General features: G+C 34.7%; 2 protein-coding genes across 3 annotated transcripts; one reads left to right on the top strand and one right to left on the bottom strand.

The window, feature by feature from the left end:
• Positions 1-2,497: 2,497 nt before the first annotated feature.
• Positions 2,498-11,725, bottom strand: LOC128245899 (uncharacterized). 2 transcript variants are annotated; one of them, XM_052964121.1, is made up of 5 exons: positions 11,559-11,725; positions 9,727-9,878; positions 9,190-9,312; positions 7,452-7,577; positions 2,498-3,853 (listed from the first exon to the last, which is right to left on the bottom strand). In XM_052964121.1, exons 1-5 carry the CDS (start codon positions 11,620-11,622, stop codon positions 3,689-3,691), a joined length of 630 nt encoding a protein of 209 aa, XP_052820081.1. In that variant the 5' UTR covers positions 11,623-11,725; the 3' UTR covers positions 2,498-3,688. The 2 variants fall into 2 exon arrangements, with proteins under 2 accessions (XP_052820081.1, XP_052820089.1); XM_052964129.1 differs by having other exon boundaries at positions 11,489-11,582.
• Positions 11,654-18,122, top strand: LOC128245916 (uncharacterized protein C4orf45 homolog). Its single transcript, XM_052964140.1, has 6 exons — positions 11,654-11,883; positions 13,789-14,012; positions 14,245-14,303; positions 15,016-15,134; positions 15,408-15,491; positions 17,442-18,122. The coding sequence occupies exons 1-5, from the start codon at positions 11,763-11,765 to the stop codon at positions 15,488-15,490; spliced, it is 606 nt and encodes a 201-aa protein (XP_052820100.1). The 5' UTR covers positions 11,654-11,762; the 3' UTR covers position 15,491; positions 17,442-18,122.
• The last annotated feature ends 838 nt before the right edge of the window (positions 18,123-18,960 follow it).

Genomic DNA, 18,960 nt, shown 5'->3' with positions numbered 1-18,960 from the left:
TCTATATGCATAAAATAAATTGTAGCATTCCATAATGATGTACCTGTTAAGTGTGGCCCTGACCTTTATGGAAGGGACTTGAGTCTTGCACGCGAGATATCGTCTTTATGTACTGAACACATTTACCAACGAATTTTAAAAGCTCTCCCTGCATGGCAGTTACAACACGGACACGACCAACTATCCTCTATGGGCATATATGCGGAAATACCATAATTCTTGAGCCCAAAGTGTGACCTTGAACTTAACAGGGCATGGGTCTTGCAAGCGACACGTCGTCTCTATGTGCCGAAAGTAAGTGCCAAGTAAATCTATTGAAATCAATTATTGCATGACAAAGTAACAACCCAGACACGTAAAACTGGACAGACGGACTGACGGTGCAATGTTAAAAGGGCTATAAATTAATAACAGTCTGAGGTATGTGAAGAAAAATCCCTTGCATATGAAAACATTTGTTGGGTAGTACGCCTAATTGACATGCAGTAAGTTTTAATGGCGCCCAGGGAGAGCGCTGACTGTATTTGATATTGTCAAAGATATAGCTTTACTGTAGGGACCAATTCTACAAGAGCTGTCACAGAGACAGCGTGCTCAACTATTCCGCCGCTTTTCATTAATTTAGTAGGCTAGTTAGTTGGGAAAACATGATGTATTTGCTAAAATGATGACTTAAAGGTGCTTAAATACAAAACCTTAACCAAGGTGTGAAGCCGATGCTAGGGTGGGCAGTGTATCTCTCCATATTCTTGAATAAGCGAGCTAAATTGCAGAAACATGTTGCTTTTCCCTGATTATTATGATGATGATGATGATGATGATGATGATTATTATTATTATTATTATTATTATTATTATTATTATTATTATTATTATCATTATTATTATTATTATTATTATTATTATTATTATTATTATTATTATAAACATTCAAAACAAAACAAACAAAATTCACAATCAGATTCCATTGAATTACATTATATAATTTACAATTTCATTCAAAAATGCGTTCTTAAAGTACAAGATAAGGTTATATGTATTGTAACATATACAGTTAAAACATTGTTTTATCCCGTTTGCGAAATAAAATGAAAGTCATATTTGTCCATTCACTTTCACTACAATCCTGAATAAAAGGCCATTAATTGAGGTGTGTACAAGAGATGTGGGAGAGATATTACAAGCTGCTGTGTGTTTTTTTTTATTACAGAGCTGTTAACTATGATTAGCTACATCAATAAGTCCTTGTTTCAAGAATATACTATAACTTTTATCAGATTTTAACAATATGAAATTTTCACTATGCATTAAACATTTTTTGATATTGCAATTAAACCATAAACACCCAGTAGAAAAGTTACTCAGAATCTTAATAAGAATTTCTAGCATGGTTAAATTAACGGATCTACTTTTCTCCAACCTCAGATAAGTAGATCCATTAATTTAACCATGCTAGAAATTCTTATCTTGCCCACGGGCGAAGATAAAATGCCCGTATGGAAATTCTTTTTATGGTCACCACATTGTAATTATCTCCCTTGTTGAATGTCGTCTGTAGCGCATCATGGAAACCTTGTCTTGTGGCAATATTTAGAACGCTAGTTAATTATTTCTCGCTTCAAATGTCACCAGAAAACAGTTTTCACACATCTTTCAAGAAATAATGCTATACTCTTCTTAGAACTATTTATAGACCGGTCAGACCATTTACATACTCTGAATCACTGCGCGAATATCCATGACAACCACGAATTATCGCATATCCGTACCCAATTATTTTCAATAAGCACAAGAGAGTTCCAGCAAAAAAAATACATTTTTACTTAATTTTGTTTAACTGAGGTGGGAGAAAAAGCATCTACCATAGCCGCTCGTGTAAGATAGGTTCATCCCGACCCTCGCGCAGGGTGTTTTGCGGAAACTCGGTAAACCTCGTTTCCGCAAAACACCCTACGCTCGGGTCGGAATGAACCTATCTTACACTCTCGGCCATGGAAGATACTTATAATCTATAAATATGTACATCTATATACAGTCCAACCCCGTTGGCTCAAACTCGCTTGGCTCGATTTCATCATCGTCTCGAACTGGATCTAAAGGACCGATTTCTTAATTCTGAAAAATTTAAAATTTCCTTTTGGCTCGAACTCCCCGAGGCTCGAGGTATTTTCGCAAGTCCCTTAGAGTTCAAGCCAACGGGGTTTGAGTGTATATAGATAAAAAAAAACGTGTGCCCCCAGGGGCTGACCATTTATGAACCCTAGGACATTATTTGAACAATTTTGCTTAAAGACCACCTGAGGATTGCATACCAAATTTCATGGGACTGGCCCATTAGGTTTCAGGGAAGAAATTGATAGTGTTTTGAAAAGATGACGCTGGACGAGGGACGTCGGACATTGATCAGTCACAATAGCTCATTTTGAGCACTTTATGCTCAGGTGAGCTTAAATAATTAATCCTAAGAATAAATTTAAACAAATATATAAAGCATGTATAAATCACAACAGTTTATTTTTCATTCAATAATCATCATTTTAAAATCAACAAATGTTTGATTACTGTGGAGTAATACGCAAATGAAAAGAGAATTAACATATTCACGTAAAACATATCCATGTCGAGAGAAAATCAACTAGACCAATTATTCATTTGACCATTTCATTAATCACCATCTAACAAGAAAACCATAAAAAACATTTCACATGACATAAACGGTAGTAATTCTAAAGGAGGAATTTTCAACAAAAAAGGGAGTAACTTAACTGAATATAAAAGTTGCATCCTATAATAAACATTTCAAATTAATTTGCATGGTTAAGGTTTAAAGTTTGTGTCTGCAGTTTTAAGTTATTTTTATAACACAACATTTTTGGTTAATCATCAACAGGTTAGTCTAAGTTCAAGATTTTTTATTAGTAGTAAAATCCCTTAAAGGCAGCCAACTCCAATTAAAAGAAATGTCAAAAAAAGATTTCTTTGCAATGGAATGTATGAAATATTCCAGAAATACAAAAATCTAATTTATAATCTGTCAAATTCCACTCATACAACAAGTTAAGATTTTTTTCATTTTTTGTATAATTTTGAACTTTTCTTTAACATAAGCACTGATTTTGTTATCAAAAGGTATAAAACCAATGTTTATTCTATAAGGTTTTATAAAGCATTTATACTTGGACTTGGATGCCTTTAATGTGATGGCACATTCAATTATTTAGTCTACTCTAGATTAACCTACCTAACAATTTGACCAGAATGAATTTCATGGCAAGAAAAAAAAAAATCTGATTGTATAAGCACCAACAATTAAAACCACACTGAGTGCTGATTGACTAAAACATGTAAAAAGAGGTATCTACATTTTGTATAAATCTAAGAATACTGTTTTAACTAGTTTTGATTGTCAAGTATGTTATCTTGCAAACATATATAATGTATAAAACTATAATGAAAAAAAACAACAAAAATCACAATCACATGGATGGCTTATAATACAAATGTATTTCAGTTATAAATTGGAGCATAAATAATTTACTTAAATAAAGTTTTCATATACAGTTTTTCATTTCAATATTTATTGAGTTATAAATTTAGAACGCATATTTTAAATGACAAAAAATTAAATGACAAAAGATTAAATAAATGACACAGGTGTTGGAGGAGAGTCCACAAACTGGGGAAGTAACTATGAGGCATCCTCTGCGGGCGGCTCTGTGGCTGGTTCCTGGCCAGCATCTGGGGCTGGTTCCTGACCTTCAGGTTCCTGTGTGGGTGGGTCCTCCGGCTTGGGCTCCTCAGATGGCGGCTTGGTCCCCTCTGTCTCCTCTCCACCCGCCGCTGCCTTCTCTTCCTGAAGTATAGATGAATAATTATAGAAATAAAATATTGTATACCAGTACAGTCCATTCTATCATTTATATTATGTATAATGTTTATTATACTCATCATTTAAACATTCATTTATTTTAATATCAAAACATAAACTATTCCAGCATTTACTTATTTACTATGACAAGAGACTACAATATAACTTAGTATTTATTTGACTACTACTAAAAACTTGTAACAAACTGACATAGTCATTCCATATGCTTGATTATAGCAGTGGTCAAAATTAACACAAACCAGCAAGCCCTGCACTGGTAAAATGTTTTCCGGGCTTGCTCAAATTCTGAATTTTATAAAGCAGGGCTTGTTAAAAAAAATTATGCCAAGCTATAGTATATGAATTCGGGCATGTTCATCCAAAAGTCTAATTTCAATGATTGTTATAGATTAGCTTCTTAAAATCTTTCCCCACAGTCCATAAACAAGAGTGCTGCTGTTGATTTTTCAGTAAAATTAGGGGCAATTTTTATCTCCACAATTATTAAAGCCACAGTTTAATCAGTCATACATGCACATATTGTCTTTGGCAACATGTGTACCAAGTTTCAATAGAATACATTGATTTTTTTTTTTTAATGCCAAGGTCAACTGTGCCACAGACAAACCGAGACTATGAAAAAACTTGGCTTGATTCTTGTTACAACATTTAAAGCATTGCAAATAGTATATTGTAAAATACTGATGTATGTAGGCTATATAGGGTACAAATAATACACATGTCATTAAACTGATGTTCAATCATGCAAGTACAAGTATAGTAATATATGGTTAAAACTCACACCTTTAAAATGTAAAATATCCTTTGAGCATTTATGTGCCCAATCCCCAGTATCAATATCAAATTCAACTCTGTTTCATTCAAAAACTTGCAAAAATATTTCTAATCCCTTTCCATAATTATAATTATTTATTTTTATCATTAATGGTATCGCCATCATGAAATAATGTCATTATATACTTTTGATAATTTAACTTAAAACAAGAAATGCCGCAATGCGACGAAACCAGGTTTTTAATGATTGACAGAAGAACTTCAGCCTGTGTGTTTTTCTATTTTTAGTAACTGAGTGACCTTGAACCTAGGGACCCCAAATGCAATCCATTGAAAGGTATCCATAAACTCTTCCATTATACCAAGTTGTGTCAGGATATGTCAACCCTAACTTAAGTTATTCAGTTTCAACCATTTTTCTATTTTTAGTAACAGTGACCTTGACCTTGAATCTAGGGACCTCAAACGCAATCCCATGAAAGGTATCCATTAACTCTTCCTATAGACCAAGTTTAGTCAAGATATGTCAACCCTAACTGAAGTTATTCAGTTTCAACCGTTTTTCTATTTTTAGTAACAGTGACCTTGACCCTAGGGACCCCAAACGCAACCCCATGAAAGGTACCCATAAACTCTTTCTATAGACCAAGTTTGGTCAAGATATGTCAACCCTTACTAAAGTTATTCAGTTTCATAGGTGAGTTTGACGCCGCCCGGCCACTCGCCCAACCTGCCCGCCCGCCCGAACAACGACGTTCGCCATTCTAATGTAAAAACACTTAATTGAGGTCATAAATTAAAAGCGCTGTTAGGCCTACCCATTTTATAGTTACATTTCATTTATTCAGCAGAATAAATCACCAAAATAATATTAATGTCCTAAATAGATTATCATATTTATAGTCATTCAATACGAAATTTATCAAGTTTCATTTTATCAATTTAAAAATATTTTTTTTATAAATTCCATTTTGATCGACTTTTAACTCATGTAATAATTTCTATTTTGCACTGAAGTATATTGCGGACATTTCTTTAGAACTCATAATACATAAATCCCTGTGCTACCAACAGTCCTCCCATTGACTTTAAATAGATGGTGCATGCCGCATACTTACTACACTCACTACTGTAAAGAGTACAATATGGAGGGTATTAAAGTCAGGGTTACCATGTCAAAGAAAACAACATAGATTCTAATAGAACAAATAAATTTATAACGTAATTACACATTCGGAACTCCTCAGCAATTTTCAATCGAAAACAATCTTGAATGTATATGGACGGTTTACAATGTCAGAAATATTTACATTTAACTACGCGGAAAGTAGATCTCGTAGTAATTTCAATTTAGCAGTTAAACTTAATGACTTTACTCTTGGAAATCTTATTCATTGATGCAATAATACACTTCACTGGCAATCAATTTATGCTTGAATACACAAATTCATGTTAAAACACTACAACTAATTAATACTTTTATTCAAAACTTTACAAACTACTTCTACTGATATACTGGCATACATCAGAAGTTGTTTTAAATGGAAAATGTCCGAGGAGTTAAAAATGCGTATTAACAAGATTGACATTATTTATACAACTATTTCAGTATGACTTTAGGAAAATAAATGCAGTATTATCATCAAAACCTTGAAATTAAGTTGAATGTAAGAGGTGGTTCGGACAGTATCATATTCTGTTCAACATGTATATTAGGAGGGATATTTAAGTCTATATCAAACATTTTTGCCATCAAATGTTTAAGTTCACTCATAATCTGCTTAACATATTTCTTTGGAAAAAAGGTGTCTATCCTATAAATCAATATTGATTGATGTTCGATTGATATTTGATTTGTGTTTGATTGATATTTCATTTATGTTTACTCTGGTAAATTTGCAAATTACATTTAAAAAAATAGTTTACAAGTAATAACTGATAAAAGGGATAAAATAACAGTCATTATCAGTTATAACAATTTAACAAATGGATTATGATCTAAGACTGACGTCAAAGACTGAGTTCAAAAGGAAGAGACTTAAATAGTTATTGAAAACCTCTATAAAATGCCAACAGACTAGACATTGTGTACTTATAATATCAGTTTTGTAAAAATGAAGCAGGACTGTCTTCATTGAAAAAACATGGTTTAAAAAGTATTATGGAACATTTGAACAAGAGTAAGATGTGTATTGGACCAAGGATTGCCCATAAATGCCCTGGGGCTTATTTCCAATGGGGCTCTGATGAACATTTAAAGATGGTAAATAAACTGGTAACAAGGTAATTACCAAAAACATCAATAAATTTATTGCTTCTTTTGTTAGTGGGATATGACTTGGATAAAGCAAAATAAAAAACATGTTCCAGTATTATTCTATTAATCACCCATCCTGTTATAACCGCCCTACCCCACGTTTTAGGCCTGAAAACAACCATTTTTTGGACAAAATCGTGCAAAAGCTTTGCCTCCTTTAAACGCCCAGCCCCATTTTTTGAAAAAAAGCATAGCTTTCAAACAACCAGTTTCCTTATTTTCTCCTTTATATACGGTCTTACTTCACTTTTTTGGTCTTTACGTCCAAATATTATAATGATGACCGATTTCCATCAGATAAAAGCAATCGTCTCTAATAAACTCCAATCTCCTACTTGAACTTGAGTATGATTCCAATAAACGCCTGGGCGACTAATAGAATAATGACAGTATATAACTATTTAGAATGCAGTCTGTTCCTTGACTGGTCTCAAACTAATATTCCCAGTCTGACGGAGGTAAATCCCTTACCGCTGCCTGCTGTTCTGCAGCCCTTTCTGCCTCTGCCTTGGCTTCCTCTGAAGGTTCCTGTGCCTCCATCACCACTGGGAGCTTGGTGGGCGATGTTGTCTCCTTCTTCGCACGCTCTTCCTCTAACTATACAAGTATAAGAAAGGTCAGGAAAGTGCCTCAAAATAATAAAAGCATCATTTACTAAAGAAATAAATATCGGTTTGTTAGAAACACTTTCTACCCAAAAAACAGAAACAAGAGTGGTTCATTATCAGCAAATATTTGATTTATCATTTTCAGCTAACATGCGAGTGAATCATTGTCAGCTAACTTTCAAGTGGATCATTATCAGCTAACATTTAAGTGGTTCATTATCAGCTAACATTTCCGTGAATCATTATCAGCTAACATTCTAGTGGTTCATTATCAGCTAACATTTAAGTGGACCATTATCAGCTTACATTTGAGTGGATCATTATCAGTTAACAATTCAGTGGTTCACTATCAGCTAACATTTCAGTGGTTCACTATCAGCTAACATTTCAGTGGTTCACTATCAGCAAATATTTTAGTGGTTCACTATCAGCTAACATTTCAGTGGTTCACTATCAGCTAACATTTCAGTGGTTCACTATCAGCTAACATTTCAGTGGTTCATTATCAGCTAACATTTCAGTGGTTCACTATCAGCTAACATTTCAGTGGTTCACTATCAGCTAACATTTCAGTGGTTCACTGTCAGCAAACATTTGAGTGGATCATTATCAGTTAACATTCAAGTGGTTCATTATCAGCTAACATTGGAGTGGATCATTATCAGCTAACATTCGAATGGTTCATTATCAGCTAACATTCAAGTGGTTCATTATCAGCTAACAATCGGGTGTTTCATTATCAGCTAACATTTCAATTGGTTCATTATCAGCTTATATTTCAAGTTGTTCATTATCAGCTAACATTTCAAGTGGTTCATTATCAGCTAACAATCTTGTGGTTCAGTATCAGCTCACAATCGGGTTGTTCATTATCGGCTTACATTCAAGTTGTTCGTTATCAACTAACATTTCAAGTGGTTCATTATCAGCTAACAATCGGGTGGTTCATTATCAGCTTACATTTAAGTTGTTCATTATCAGCTAACATTTCAAGTGGTTCATTATCAGCTAACAATCGAGTGGTTCATTATAAGTTTTTATTTCAAGTGGTTCATTATCAGCTCTCAATTGGGTTGTTCATTATCGGCTAACATTAAAGAGGTTCATTATCAGCTTACATTGGAGTGGATCATTATCAGCTAATATTCGCGTGGATCATTTTCAGCTAACATTTCAAGTGGTTCATTATCAGCTAACAATCGGGTGGTTCATTATTGGCTTAAAATCAAGTGGTTCATTATCAGCTAATATTTGAGTAAACAATCATGCTAAGTAAGTTATTCTTATACTAACAGTCCTTGATGGGTTTACTTATAGTATTAATAGGGTATTTTTATCACTTTTTTCAAAACTTGCTTTATAAACTATTACTAACAGTCTAAACATATTGCATTGTTCCAATAAAAGCAATTGTCCGCAATATACTTCAGTGCAAAATTCACAGAGCAAGGTTTTGTATGTGGCATGTTTATGTTTGTGTTTCTAGGTCATTGTTCTTTGGGCCCTTGTGTTTTGCCTCTTATCAGAGATTATTTGTTAATGTTGGACAACGAGGCTTGTCCCTGTAGTTTTCATTGTATTATTCAAATGAGCCAAATTACCCTTTTCTTCTCTGCTTCCTTCTCAGCTATTCTCTTGGCCTCCTCCCGTCTCTTTTCTCGCAGGACCTGATCCCGCTCATGATCTTTCCTCTGTTGTTCAAGCTGCTCTGCTTCAGCTTTTTTCTAATAAATGAAATACTGATATGAGTTTTAACTAAAATATAGTGTTGAATAGGTTAACACATTTTCCCTCAACAGATAATATAGTGAAATTACACTGATCCATGTCATTATGATTTTATAATAAGCAAATAGTACTAGCATCTGAACTAAATAATCCATAAATTGGTAATTACAAAAAGCTATTATTAATACAGTCATAACCTGTTGGCTCGATATCGCTAGGCTAGATTTCCTCTTTGGCTCGAACTGGATTTGAAGGACCTATTCTGTTTAACTCTTTGTAAGCTTTACTGCTTGGCACGATTTCGCAAGGCTCGAAGTATTTTGGCCGGTCCCTTGAACATCTAGCCAACAGGTTTTGACTGTCATGTTTATAATTTTGAATAAGAATTAATAACAATAAATTTTTAATACCTGTGCAATGTTGTTTTGATTTTCAACATATTTGTAGAGCCACTGAGAAATATATTCTATAGGATCTCTCGGTCTTTTTTCAGAAACCTCTGACAGACATCTTGATAGGGAGTCACCAAGGGTTTGTTTTAGGTAAGCGGTGTCCATATTTCCTGTAAGGTAAAAAAAAACCAGATTAATGCAATGCCATCATGAAACAAACATTTATATGTATAAGTCTTAGATCTATGGCTGACCAGACACTGTTACCATGGCCAATCCCTCAAACTTGTCAGAATTATTTCACAATGTTCTGTGGCTACTCTCTGAAACATCCCCACATCTGTGGCAAAAAAATGTTGTCAATTTTCTTAATGTGAAATCATCTCAATAAGCATTTCAGGTTTATGCTGGGGATATATAAATAGGGATATGCTGCTATCAATAAATAAGTAATTTCATTAATTATAATCCAAGGAAATAATGTTTGTAAAACTTTAAATATTGTCTTAATATCAAATGGTTCACCAAAAAACTACAAAAGGTCATGGTCAGATCACACAAGATCTTATTCATTGTCAAAATGTACACAAAGTCTAAATTTCATTGCTGCAGCTTGTTAGTCATTTTCTGGTTTAAGAGCATAGTGAACCGACAGAATGTAACCCTGGTTAGAGCTATCCTGGTTCTTTAACAAGCACCAGTGTAAAGCACTGTCACATGGGACCCCAATTTGACATCCCCACCGGAAGACAATTAGTATTTGTTTAGTGGTGCGGCATAGCTGGGAATCAAATCTTGCACAGACCATGGATCCGCCACAATATGAAATTGAAACTTCAGGCAACAATAAATACTGTAATGAGGGCCTCCATACACTTGAAGTATTGTTTCAAATTTTTTTTAGTTTTATGATAGTGCAATATAATGTATCCAATCATTACAAATGTATTCAGGTATGTACATGTTATGTAAATAAAACGTTTAAGATGTTTATTTACAAGCCTTACACATTTTATCATTTAAGGATTTATCACATTTTTCTTGCGTATATGCTGTATTTACGCAGTAGGGCACATTAACTTTTTGTGCAAGGAACGAATATTGAAAAATGGACATAATATATAATATATGCTTTAACACAGAATCTCAATGGCCCAAAATGGTGACAAAACAATTTGTGCATAAAGGGTAAGCAATATAAAAATGCTAAAAAATATTTGTCTACGTAAATTTATACAATTATTTGGACCATGCACTCTACCAAATGAGCTAACAAGGTGGCTGTTTTTCACCCACAATATATACATTGGTTTGAAGATGTTTACGCAAAAATTTGCTCTTTCAAAGAAAAAATAATAATTGTAAAAATGGTAAATCTGTGAGAGGGTAGCTTTAAACTATGACAGGATTCATTCACCTTGTTCAATAAACAATTATATCATAATAAATTAGAGATCTGGGCAGGAGCCTAACTTTCACATGTGAAAATTCATTTCAAATATTGAGGATTTTTCGATTTAAAAAAAAAAAAATCACACTTTCGGGAGGATAGGGATACCCAACCAGTACCGAAAGAAAGTTGAGAAAAAACATAGGAGTTGACAATGTGTTTTTTTCGTCGGAATTTAGACAAGGTAAAATCCAACATTCCCCACCCACTAATCTAAGACAAAAGCCACATTTGACATCCACTTAACAAAAAAGTGTGCGAAGATATTTCTTTTTAACTTTTATGTACGATCATGTTTAATGTTGATTAAATGATTACTCTAAAATTCACCTGAATTATTCCTTTTTTCGAATTGTTCTGAGGGTTTTTGATCGTAGAATCCAAAAAGCAGATTGTTTACCTTCTCGACAAGCCTCGATTTCAAACGAACTTCCTCTGTGGTACCCTGCGTTATATTGATCCATAGATTCGAAACCGGTAACCAATTTTACTTAACGACTAGGTAAGTGGGCGTCATGTTGCTAAGCTTAGACGCAACCATCAAACTGAAACTAAAAATCATTGGAGCGATAAATCAAGATAGTATCAAGTGTTATTAAAGATAATGGGGACTAATTATGACAATGAGCCAACACTCAGATATGCGGGAATATCAGCAGAGCCATGTCAGCCTACAAATATTCTTTGGACAGACGAACCTTGGCGAGGGAGGGTATTGTACACAGGTGAGTTCAGTTTGTACTCAGTATCGTTTGTACATGAGTTGGCAGCTTTTGCATGCTTTCTTGGGCTTCATACAGTATTGTCGTTTTTTTTCATTATACAGGACATTAAATATAATAAATTTATTGTTTGTCTTTGAGAATGTGTTTGTTCTTTTGTTGTTGCTCACTTGTTGTTGTTTTTTGTTGTTGTTGTTTTTTTAACATGCATGCATGTCCCTCTCCTCGCGAGTTCTAACTCTCATTTCATTTCGTTTGTGAAGTATATACTGCATGTGATGTATGGGAGTATTAATGTGGATTAAGAATATAAACAGATCATACAGATCATACATTTACAGTACAGAAATTAATTAAGTTAACTTCACAACAATGAAAACATAACATTTACTTTACTATTGAAATGGTGCAGCCCAAACTGTATGACAAATCAACACAATTGCTTTTAAAGGGATATAGATCTGTGTGGCATTTGTGTTTCTCACAGAATATTAAAATGCTATGGACGTTGTTTAAAGATAACCCTATTGAAACTTGCGAGCATTTGCAGATTAGCTTAATACAAGGGTTTGGCAATACAAAGTCTAGACAGCTGCCAAATTGCTGATAATTTCCACTCGAGAGACAGATTTTACAGTCAATGATCTACATTTATTTTTCGATATATGATTAAAATAACCAGGGGAGATTGTGTGCAGTGCTTTTCAATATCAATATCAAATTTAATGCAAGCATATTTAGGACGATTGATTAAAATAAATGTTTGGTTTATTTTAATGGAAAGTAAAAGATCATCCTCAAATTGTTCATGAGTAAACACATGTTTTTTTTATATAATTGGGAATTTACCGTCTTATTAAAGTGAGACTCTTATTCACAATCAATACATGTACACATGTATAACAAACATCAATTTTGACTGATAAAACTATTAACTATATAATGCATTTATGGCAAATATTAATTACTGATAACAAGATTATAACCCAGTATCTAATAGCAAAAAGCGCAAAAATATTAAATGATTGGTGAATAATTAAAGATTTTCTGTGATCTACTATAATCTCATAAGGTAGAAATACCGTGTTTTATGCTCATTTCCTTCAAATTAAACTCGGTATCCTTCATAAGTACCATTGTTTTCGGCATTTATTCATCCTTTTTGGAATAATTGTGGTAAATCTTATTCGGAGTAAGAGTGCATCTTTAATGTATACTGTCTTGAGCGTTTGCCAACTGAACCACCACAGTTCATCTTGTAAATAAAGAAAGCATATGTAAGATTCCTAATTTGTATCACACAAATGTATTTCCTTTAATATAAATGAGGACATTCACCTCAATGTTTTCAAAATAGAAGTCCTTTTAGATTAATCAATGCTCAAAGTTTAATTTCATTCAATGACAAATGTTACCTGTCAAGCAATTCATATTGAACCTTTCTATGGAACTTGAAATACGCCATTGATATTGACTGGCGATTATCTTATTATTAAAAAATGTAGAGTACACATGGGTAATTCATTAACCAAACGTAACGAGTTCAAACTTTATTTTACTTGTGCCATATTAATAAAGAAACTTATTTAAACTATTTAGTATCTAAGAACATTACCACTGCCGAATTTAACGTAGCTAGCAAGATATGTGAAAAGCAGAGGTGACTGGGAATAAACGTTTTCCCAAATTGTGAAAATTTCACTTTTTTGCATTATGAATAAGGCACCAGGGCTCAAAATGGCACTCGGATAGATTGGACAGAACTTGCATTGGAATTGCAAAGACAAGGTACAATGAACTGAAGATCACAGAGCCATATTTTACATACTGATGCTAACGCTAGATTTTCAAATACCCCCCCCCCCCCCATTTTTGTACGCTTCTAACACGTTTGTTTCTGCCCACCAGGTCCGGATGGCAACTGTGATCACCGCGTGACGGTCGAGCCGGAGCACCGGTACGTAGGTATCGGTACCATGTCAGAGGAGGGCACGAGCGAGACGGACTACCTGTGGCGGGCGGCCCCCAGCACACCCTTCCCCCGTCCCCGCACTGCTGGTGTCGGCGAGATTGGCTGGTCCGTCCCAGACTTCCAGGACTGGACTTTACCCAACTCATATCGTCAGATCATGGTAGGTGGTCAGACTTCCAGGACTCCAGACTTACACAGCTCGTATCGTCAAATTATGTATAAGAAAGCTGTACAAGAAATTACTTACACGACCCGAACGCCTATTGAATGAGAAACGGGTGCATACATAATACATTTTGATTTAGTAGGCTATTTGATTTTGCCATAGATGATAAGGCCTTGCTAAAGCTCATCTTTTACCGACAATTTTCTCAATGTGTCTCCTTTTTCAGCTTGGGCATTTTAGACAGGACGTTGAAGACCGGTATTCCCATCAGTACCAAAATGCGTGGTAGGTACGGCGTCGATCACGCATTTGATGTTATAGTCGTTATTATGTTATCTCACTACTCGTTTAACATGAATTAAATGACCATTATGTCGATTGCTATTACTTAAAAGTATTACTAACCTTATTATCCTGAGCCACACCATACAAAAAGTTCGTGTAAAATATATTCATGCGGTAGCTAATTAATGCTTCTTTGAACGTTTTGTTTGTACCTATTGTGTAAAGCCACTAGCGGTTCCGGGGGGGGGGGGAGAAAAAAGAGTAATTATACGGCTAAAATTCACCTTTTCGGACTACAAATTGTCAAAATTTTATTGAGGGGGTACCACAGACATCCCTGCCTACACTTTCAACCAAATGTGTTTCGGTTCTGAGTGAGGGAGGGGTGCATATCAAACGGTTACGCCCCTAAGTTACGCCCCTCTAACGTCAAATTCTAGATACGCCCCTGATAGCAATCACGGTTAGCAGAAGTCTTTTTTTCAAACGTAACAAAATGCCGCATTGTCTATATATACATGGAAATGGGGTTAATATTCTGTTTATAAGAGAAAAAGAAAGGTCAATGTTACAGGCACAGAGTTACCCAGCCGGTGGTTCCGTGCACAATGGAATCCGTATTGCAAAATATTAACAATGATTCATTACACATTGTCACTGCAATATCGCATACCGACTCTGCATATATCTATCGATACCCTTCCCCCTTCAGGTACCCCGGTCCGAACGATCGCGTTGAGCCGGGCACGGACGCCGCCCTCATGATGAACGTCTACCAGCCGCGCAGCAGGACGGCCATCGGCGGAAGGAATAACAACGCATACAAAGCTGGTAAGACTTGCATACTCTAATAAGTTTACAAAATGATTTGGCATTCAGCATTCCTTCAAACCGTATTTGTTGTGGTCTGACATTGGCCGGTACAACCCAGTCCTTCGCACATTCTATCGCATGGGCAGCTTGGAGAGTCATTATGTCTAAACGTTCATCCAATTACTACATACCGCGATGTTTTTTAAATAGTTTTCTAAGTCAAATATCGCCATCGTGCACTTGTATAGACTGATTTTAATCACCTAAATGCTTATACTTTCTACACTGTAGATGGACAAGAGAGTACATCATCAACAGTGACCACGGACCCAGGACCAGGTCAAAGGACCAAGAGCTATCTACGCAAAGATTAATGTATGTATACAATACGCACTTGACAGCACTTTGTCATTGCTGGTGTCATTCGGAACTCCTCGGCCATTTTTTATCGAAAACAACCTCGGATGTATTTGGACGGTTAACATACTCAAAAAGCGGTACGTTTAAGTACGCTGCAAGTAGATCGCTAAGTAATATATTATTTAGCAGTTAAACTTGATGACTTAACTCATGGGAATTTTAATTGTGTTTTCAATAATACACATCAATTTAAACTTAGATCAATTAATACAACTCAAAAACACTACATTTAAGTAATGATATAATTCAAGCATTTACGAACTACTTCAACTGACGTACCGGCATACATCCGAGGTTGTTTTCGATAAAAATGGCCGAGGAGCTCCGAATGTGCTTGTGTTTCTTATTGTACTATTTTACTTTAAATTTATATGATAAGTTCTACTTTTATCTTGGTGTACATTATCTGTAAGCGGTAATCATAAATTACTGAATAGAGACAACGTGTTTCCGACTACTGGCGAAGCAATTCCGAGACCCAACTACGACATCGTGACAGGTGTACCGACAATTGACCACGTAGCTTCGACTCTGACATGTTGGTTCAACAACATTTCCCATCTATATATAGCTCAACTATTGACCATGTATATTTACCCTGTAGTTCTGTCTATTGACCATGTAGTTTTTACTATTGATCTTGTAGCTCCAACTATTGAGCGCGTAGTTTCACCTATTGCTCATGATGTAGTTCTGTCTATTGACCATGAAAATTTCGACCAAGAAGTTCCGATTATTGATCATCTAGACTTTTGACCTTGTAGTTTCTGCTATTGATTTTGTAGTTCTGACTATTGGCCATGTAGACTATTGACCTCGAAGTTCTGACGATTGACCATGTAGGCTATTGACCATGATGTTTTGACTATTGACCATGTAGACTTTTGACCATGAATTTCTGACTATTTACCTTGTAAACTAATGACAACGGAAATCTGACTATTGACAATGTAGACTATTGACCACGAAGTTTGACTATTGACCATGTAGACTATCGACCACGAAGTTATGACTATTGACCATGTAGACTATCGACCACGAAGTTATGACTATTGACCATGTAGACTATCGACCACGAAGTTATGACTATTGACCATGAAGTTTTGACTATTGACCATGTATACTTTTGACCATGAATTTCTGACTATTTACCATGTAAACTAATGACAACGGAAATCTGACTATTGACAATGTAGACTATTGACCACGAAGTTTGACTATTGACCATGAAGACTATCGACCACGAAGTTATGACTATTGATCATGTAGACTATTGGCCAAAAAGTTCTGACTATTGACCATGTAGACTATTGACCACTAAAAATGACTATTGACCATGTAGACTATTGACCATGTAGACTATTGACCATGTAGACTATCGACCACGAAATTTTGACTATTGATCATGTAGACTATCGACCAAAAAGTTCTGACTATTGACCATGTAGACTATTGACCACTAAGTATGACTATTGACCATGTAGACTATTGACCACTAAGTATGACTACTGACCATGTAGACTATTGGCCACGAAGTTCTGACTATTGGCCAGGCACTTTGTTGACCATAAAGTTTTTACTATTGACCATTTATACCGTTGGCAACGAAGTTCTGATTATTGACCATTAAGACTCTTGACCACGAAGTTCTGACTATTGACAATTAAGACTCTTGAGCACGAAGTTCTGACTATTGACCATTTAAACTATTGACCACGAAGTTCTGACTATTGACCATTTAGACTATTGACCACGAAGTCCTGACTATTGACTATGTAGACTACTGACCACGAAGTTCCGATTATTGACCATCTAGACTATTGACCATGTAGACTACTTAACATGTATTAATTCTGTATAACCGTTCGTGTTCACTTAAATAGATATTTTATTCTTGCATTTCAGAGAATGAAGACACTGCCTTTCTCATGTTCCCCTTCAATAAAACTGCTTTTGGGAATGGTGCAATAGCCTGCAAATGTGATGGAAACCCAACTGTAGTCTGAAACAATCAGTATTAACTTAGCTAATTAGTAGAAAACTAGATATTTTAATTATTTATGTAGAACTATACGTTTTGCTCATATTGAAATGCTTGAACTATATATGATTGTTAATGCTTTTATTGTATTTGTTTAGAATATATTGTTGTTAATGATCGGAGTTCAGTTATGAATGTGTGGATAAATCTTGTTTCTTTTTTCTTATTCGTTATAAATATCCGAAAATTATGCAGTTGACATGCATTTAAGTAAAGTTGACTTCAAAGTATTCTAGGAGTACTTGTTCACAAACTTAACACAAAAAGGAATTTATATTCAGCAATGTTCACTTTACATACAATGTTATAGCATTTTCTACACAAATATATATGTACATCAGTGCTGTTTTTGTTGCATTTACATTTTTTTTTACAAAATTGCTTTTTGAATATAATCCGTACTCTTGGGCCCAACTTAACACAGTGTGCATGCTTCTTGTTGTGACGTAGATGTTTGGCTTCATTACCACTGCAGTATTAGAATATTATATTGTTACAATCCATTGCTGTTATTATTATTAACAATATTATACACTTCCTGTAATAAACCTTTGAACAAAAAATGTTCTTTATTATATACTTTATGACTCCATTTTGCATCACTAACATTGAAATATGGCAGGTGCCTGGTTAGAAAGGCCCAGTACCAGAAATGCCTGGTTGAAAATGGTCCACTCTGAAAATGTATTAAATAATATTGCATCCATAGAGCAGAAAATTGAATATAACAAGCAAATTCGAAAAGTGTTAACGTCCGCTGAGCTATTAATGGTTTAGGTACCAAACAGTTCAAGATTTAATTGTAATAAAGTACAGTCGAACCCCGTTGTCGGTTTTTATGAAAACTGACAAAAAAAAAATATATATATTTTTTTCGCTCGCTCGCTCCAATTTTTTTTGGCAAAAATCCGAGGAACTAAACATTAATTTGGTGTGGCCTAATAAAGTACAGTGGAACCCCGTTGGCTCGAACTCACAGGGACCGGTGGTTCAAAATATCTTTATTCATAACTGCTAAGCCGATAAAAGAATTTACATTTAAAGAAAGGAATTACGATTATGAATTGGGTGAAGAATAGTTAAGTTATTGTATGGATTTGCTGGTGTAAACTTAGTAGCATAATCGCTTCAAATAGACAAAACAAAGCTTTATTTTAATATTTAAAGGTCGACAGTTCTAATCTAACTGTATCTTGTATGGAAGCTCTCAGGTAATTTGAACATGTAACTGGACCTTGGTGATGTACTCGATACATGTCGGACATGGAATTATAATGTTTATCATATTTTTTTGTATCTCTGGTGATATAAGCACGAATAAATCATTGAGTTCAAATACACAACGGTATGATATTAAACCCATTAACTTACTTCAGTGATATT

This window comes from Mya arenaria, chromosome 2 (assembly GCF_026914265.1).
Source record: "Mya arenaria isolate MELC-2E11 chromosome 2, ASM2691426v1".
Lineage (NCBI taxonomy): Eukaryota > Metazoa > Mollusca > Bivalvia > Myida > Myidae > Mya > Mya arenaria.
Note: the sequence above shows the minus strand (reverse complement) of the source record. Positions and strands in the feature narration are given on the sequence as shown.

What these genes read in the sequence shown, in the direction of transcription:
- LOC128245899 (XM_052964121.1), bottom strand. Translation starts at nt 11,622, where the DNA reads ATGGATCAATATAACGCAGGGTACCACAGAGGAAGTTCGTTTGAAATC. An exon ending in ATCAAAACAACATTGCACAG is followed by an intron (nt 9,313 to 9,726) that starts GTATTAAAAATT and finishes TTCATTTATTAG; the next exon opens with AAAAAAGCTGAAGCAGAGCA. An exon ending in CTGCAGAACAGCAGGCAGCG is followed by an intron (nt 3,854 to 7,451) that starts GTAAGGGATTTA and finishes TCTATACTTCAG; the next exon opens with GAAGAGAAGGCAGCGGCGGG.
- LOC128245916 (XM_052964140.1), top strand. Translation starts at nt 11,763, where the DNA reads ATGGGGACTAATTATGACAATGAGCCAACACTCAGATATGCGGGAATA. An exon ending in ACTCATATCGTCAGATCATG is followed by an intron (nt 14,013 to 14,244) that starts GTAGGTGGTCAG and finishes CTCCTTTTTCAG; the next exon opens with CTTGGGCATTTTAGACAGGA. An exon ending in CATCAGTACCAAAATGCGTG is followed by an intron (nt 14,304 to 15,015) that starts GTAGGTACGGCG and finishes TTCCCCCTTCAG; the next exon opens with GTACCCCGGTCCGAACGATC.